This window comes from Aphanomyces astaci (assembly GCF_000520075.1).
Source record: "Aphanomyces astaci strain APO3 unplaced genomic scaffold supercont1.78, whole genome shotgun sequence".
Classification (NCBI taxonomy): Eukaryota; Oomycota; class Saprolegniomycetes; order Saprolegniales; family Verrucalvaceae; genus Aphanomyces; species Aphanomyces astaci.
Genome location: NW_009798341.1, coordinates 1 through 5,851, shown reverse-complemented (window position 1 = coordinate 5,851; position 5,851 = coordinate 1). Strand labels below are relative to the sequence as shown.

The 5,851-nt window shown below is 43.2% G+C and overlaps 1 protein-coding gene across 1 annotated transcript; it reads left to right on the top strand.

Annotated features, from left to right (window-relative positions):
* Window positions 1–5,436: 5,436 nt before the first annotated feature.
* Window positions 5,437–5,810, top strand: H257_15981 (hypothetical protein; the record flags this gene model as incomplete). The annotated part of the gene is made up of 2 exons (XM_009844300.1): window positions 5,437–5,615; window positions 5,705–5,810. 2 exons carry the CDS (start codon window positions 5,437–5,439, stop codon window positions 5,808–5,810), a joined length of 285 nt encoding a protein of 94 aa, XP_009842602.1.
* Window positions 5,811–5,851: the final 41 nt, after the last annotated feature.

The window sequence follows — 5,851 nt, the reverse complement described above, 5'->3', positions numbered from 1 at the left end:
TACTGGATTTAAGTCTGGCGTGTGGAATGTCATTGATTCACTCCAAGTCGAATTGGATGGTAAAACGATCTTGACTCAATCCGACTATAAATTGTACTGGAATAACATTCGCTGTCAAACGGATTGGGCTAATTCAGAACTGTATAAGCATGCTGCTGAATCATTTGTGGCTCCGGATGATTGGAGTTCGATGGCGTTTTCCAATGCGGCAACAACTGGTGGCGATGGCTTTATCAATAACTATACAAACGAACAAGGTGCTGCTGGTGCATCACTTGTGTAGCACTGCGGGAGGAAGCGTTTGTAGTTGAGGGCAAAATGCACAATGAATTAACTGAAGATCTACAAAGATCTCCTTAATCCTCATCACTATGAAATCATCTTCTTAATCTACTTCACTACTTCTACACTAATATGCACTTTTGTATACAATGGATGCGGGTGCGGTTGAGACATTGGGGAACTTCACTAGGCTAGCGATTCTAAGCCATACTTGCCCTTGAGACACATTCCCAGGCAAGCATTAGCTAGGGTTCGTCATGAGCCAGGTACTTAGGAGCTGGGTGCGGGCAAGGTGGTGGCAAGCCGTTAACCCACCTGTCACATCGCTACAGAGATAGATTCCCATTGAATCCTTCTGTAGTTTACCTTCACACACTCGGCAACGATTCTGTTGAGCATGCAATGCATCATTCAATTGAGTCACAGTTAAATCGTCAACACCACAAATTTCGTCATATTCCTCAAGCGATAATTGAAGTGATTCTCTCTTTTGAAGCTGCAACAACGTATCTTTCCTTTCTTGATACGGGATACCGTGAGTATCAGTCGAGCATCGTGTACAGAACAAAGAAACATGTCCATCTTTGTGCTGAAAATTGGAATCGATGTGGAACCATGGGTAGCTTGTTCGTTCAGTCATGATACGATCACATACGAAGCATTTATACTTCTGCGTTTTCAATGAGTTGTTCACATCATCAATTGTGTTTGAGAAGTCAATGTCTTCACCAGCAGTAAGACGTTTGAATACGTCTTCTGGAAAAGTGAATCGATCAACTGGATCAAGCATCTCAGGAAGCGCGTTGTAAACTGTTTGATACAAGATCTTCTCAGCACAACCAGGGAGACTGAATGCATCCTGAAACATATCAATGTTGTAACGCTTATAGAACTGACGCTGTTCAATGATAGCATCGACGAAAGGCTTCACATCGAGGTTGTTATACCATCTGAGCAAGTCTTCGAGCGTCTTCATCTCGTAATGCTTCCAAACGAATTGAAGGTACGTGTATTCATCATCACTGATGTGTTCCTTCTTAAGTTTGGAATATAAAGCCGATTTAGGTGGACGCTGCGTTTCACTGAGCTTCGAGAAGTTGGTGAGGTATTCGTAAGGGAAAACACCCTTTCCGAGTCTACAAGTGCATTCGAGCTTGTTAACACATTTGCAAACTTAGCCAAAAGCAGGGAGATAATCCATGAATGACACACCGGGAGCGATGTAGTTCGTGATATCCATCAATCGGAATCGAGGTGTACCAAGGCACATGTACTTATTACCAGCCTTAATTGCGAGTTTGATTTGATCATAATGATTGAACAAGGCCGAGAAGAGCCATTTCTTAATTAAGTTGATATCATACTTCCCGCCATTGAACGAGACAACATGGATCGAACTAATAATCTTCTGGAAATCTTCACGCTTATCTTTAGCACTATCAACCATCTTCCTCAACACTCTAGCGCGATCTGTTTTTTCAGCCTCCTCACGCCGAGGAGCGTCTCATCAATGATTCTCTGTTCATCAATACGAACACCCTCCTTAGCAGTATTCAAGCGATCAGTTAACTCTACTCTAGCACCATTTAGAATGATTTCCTTTTCAATATCTTCAACAGCGTGTTTTGAATACTTCAAGTTCTTATTTAAATTCTCTACCTTCCTGTCATTACCAAGGATTCGTGTAATTTCATCTTCAAACAACTTCTCAGTGTGTTTCTCATCTTCCTCGAGTCGTTTAATGATTGGAGCAAACTTATTTTCATTGACTTTGATGATTTCGCGAGAGACTGTGTCAACGTACGAGATCATATCATCAATAAGCTGCTTAGGATCTTCATTTCATTTACGAAGAACTTGCATTCTCGCATGAGAGAATCACAAATGCTAACACTCACTGGGATATGTTCACTGACAAACGTGGTCTTGGCATCGTCGCCTTCGACCTTCTTCTCGACTTCGGCCAAGATCGCTTCAAAATCATAAACGATGAAGTTATTAATGTAATGATCAACATCCTTAATATCATAGCGATCAATGAATGCAAGAATCTTGTTGTCAGATGGTTTGAAGGCACTAACCTCCTTAACATACTGAATCAGCTCAGTCTGCTCACACTTGTTAGCTTCGTGATTAAGGCGAGCCTTGTTCGTATCGAAGACCATCTGACACTTCTTACAAATGTAAGTACGGTTAGCCTTATCAGCGTTCTTGATCAGGACAGCGTGACCTTCGTGAACAATCAAAGGAATGATTTCCTTGTAACCAGGTGTAGCATCAGAGACGCGAGCATACTTACCCTTCATGTCGGAGGTATCAATATCAGTCAGATGATAGACATCGATGCCAACATTGAAGCAGGCTTCAAGCTTGTCTTAATCCATCATCTCAACACCCTTGTCAGACTTATAGAGATCGAGTGAGTATTGCTTGTTGTTGAATTCGCACCACTGCTTGAAAGCCTTCTTACCTACTGCTGAGAGATTGCGGGTGTCAACATCCTTGTCACTATCCTTCATCTTGAAGTATAGACCGATGCATGCGAAGACGCACTTATCGTATGCGATGTGAGGATTGATAAGGTTGCAATCATCCTTGATTTCAAGAGGCATAGCCTCAGCTGTCTTACCAAAAGTCACACCGATATCATAGATGTAGATCCAATACTCCGTAATGCGTTCAAGTTTATCTCCAGATCCCCCTGACATAGGCGCCGTTGTGTAATCATAACTAGTCAGCGATTGCATCACTTCATCAACCTGCGAGCGCTTACTCACTTGGAGTGGTCTATCCAAAATAGCCGTGTTGACAATATGAGGGTGAAAGTTATGCTTAACACCGTTCTTATCCACGTAATCGTATCCAATGCAAACATTAATCTTGTACATGGTACGCATTTCGCGCATAACGTTTCCAAGCTCGCGTTCATACTCTCCTTGAGTAGCATTGACGCAATGGCGAACTTTAATGTCAATACAAACATCACCCTCTCCAACGGGTTCGTGTTTCCAGTAGAAGCTAGCTGTGCGTGTTTTGGGCTTAATAGCTTCCTTAATCATTTCATACGTGATACCTTTATCCTTGTGGATTCTAGCGAGTGATCGGATTACGCGATCATCCAAATTAGCTGCAAGAATGTAACGGCGCGATCCAGTTTTATTCTTTGCGTGAACGCGAACGCGGCTGCGCTTGGAGGCACCCCAGTCGGCGAGTGGGATTCCTAGTTCTTCGAGTCCTTCGATTTGTGGGCGAGTCAGCATTTTATATATCTTAGTATTTTTATCTCAAGTTTAAAATATTCTCAGACTGTATATACCTTAGTATTTTTATCTCAAGATTGAAATTTTCTCAGATTGAAGAATTTTCAGTTTTGTATATGGAGTCAGACATAAAAAAATAAAACTCGATTTTCGAGTAAATTCTATTAGAGAGAGATCGCGCGCAACTTGTTAGCTTCAGACAGGTAAATGTACCTATTTTTGTAGACCAACGTCAGCTTCTCTTTATGCCTGATATAGTAATCATGGTTGACTTGCTTACGAGTCTTTGTTCCCACTAATTCAAATGAATTATCTGATTTAACAGATTTGATGAATTCTTCAACAGTGTTCATATTTTCTTAAGACGTGCATATATATCTTATTAGAGAAATGTCAGAATAGATTTCATAACCGCTTAAAACCCTCAACATGGGCAGCAACCCAATTACAATACCCTGGATCCTTTCCTTCAACATCAATGAATCGCTGATTCTTATACTTACCAAATGGAAGGACAATGCGCGAGTAGAAATGCTTCTTGATATACTGACGAAGCTCATCGGATGCATACTTATCACACTTCGAGGACATAATGAATGGAATGTATCCTGCGTTCTCGATAAAAGCTTGCTCGACTGTTTGACCTCTATACTTTCCGAATCGGAGTTCCATGTTTGTATATGAGTCGTCAGAAAATATTACACAAAAAGAAGTAATTGAAAATCAACTCATTCATCCGACCATCGTTTGCACATCATTCATTCGACCATCGTTCGCATATCATTCATTCGACCATCGTTCGCATATCATTCATTCGACCATCGTTTGCAAATGATGCATCCGTCCATCGTTGTCATATCATTCATCCGACCATCGCTTGCACACCATACATTCCTCCATCGTTTGCATATCCGTCCATCACTGTGTTTCACTTGATCTGCTTGCGTACTCTATTTACTTTTGATGTTGCTTCAAACGTTGATTGAGACGTTGCTTGAAGCGTCGCTTGTACGTTGCTTAGAACTATATTCGTGCTTCTTCCTATAGCGTTTGCTCTAAGGCGTTAGCACAGAGGGGACTCTCAATTGTTGATGATCCAGACGTTACTTCAAACGCTGCTTGTACGTTACTTAGAGCTACATTTGTGGTATTTGATGTCGCGATTAATGTTGCCGCAATTGCTCTGGGAGGGTGAGCAATTGCACATTTGTTGTTGATTCAGACGTTGCTTCAAACGTTGCTTCAGACGTTACTTAGAGCGATATTCATGACAGTTTTGGGTTGATTGGATTTGGTTAGGTATTCCTTTAGCTGTAGGTGGTGAGAATGTTTCTAACCCGATATCCCATTTTCCTTATTTTTACTTTCTTCCTGGAGAGTGGAGTGTAATTGTTGTGAGTGTGCGAGAGTGAGAAAAAATTACCGTGTTTTTTCTTTAAGTAATGCTGCTCCTCTACACGCTGCTCCTTGCGCCGACCTCTGAGACCGATCAGCGCCATTAGCGTTGGCCCAAGTGCTGTGGGGCGTCAAGCACATACGAAGTCCAACTATCAGTGCGTTTCAAGACCGCATGGTGCCCATCACCATCACTGCGCTGTTCCCCGAACGTTCCGATACCCATCATTCTCGCGGCCATCACACAGTGTACCGCAACACCTGGTTCTCCCAATCACGGTATTTCTTGATACCTCTATGTATTTATTTCAAAACCTCTGAAAACCAGTGCCGCCCTACGCACATGCTTTTGCATAGGCATTAGGAATTGGATGAGCCCATTGGGCAATATTAGTATTAGGATAAAACCTAATATAGTCCTATTTGACACTGAGCTAATGTGACACAAGTTTCCAATTTGCCAGCTACTACGCAGTACTACTCTACGCTCTCTGACAACATGGTTGCTACCCGCGCTACCCGCCAAGAAAACCCTCGTGCCCTGCCGACCTCCGTGACTGAACCTGTTGTGGACATGTCTGATGCCGACATGGACACCCAGCTTGACGCTGACGATGCGCTCATTGACGGCGACGTTCCCCAAGACGTCGACATGGACGCAGACCCCCCAGTCACCGCGTCCTCTGGAAAGAGCGCTCAACGTTCCAACCGTGCTGTTTTGGCCACCGCGCGTGTTCCACTGCACCCTGCGTCTAATGCTCGTGCAGCCGCGTCCCGTTCCTTTGCCCCGATTCCTCGTGTGTCGTCGGCATCTGCACGTGGCCAGAAGAACCCGACGAAAATTTTGTCGCGTCCAACTGGCCCTATTCCTGACTCCATCTTGCCCGAAGACTCTACGAACTCTCTGGAGGACC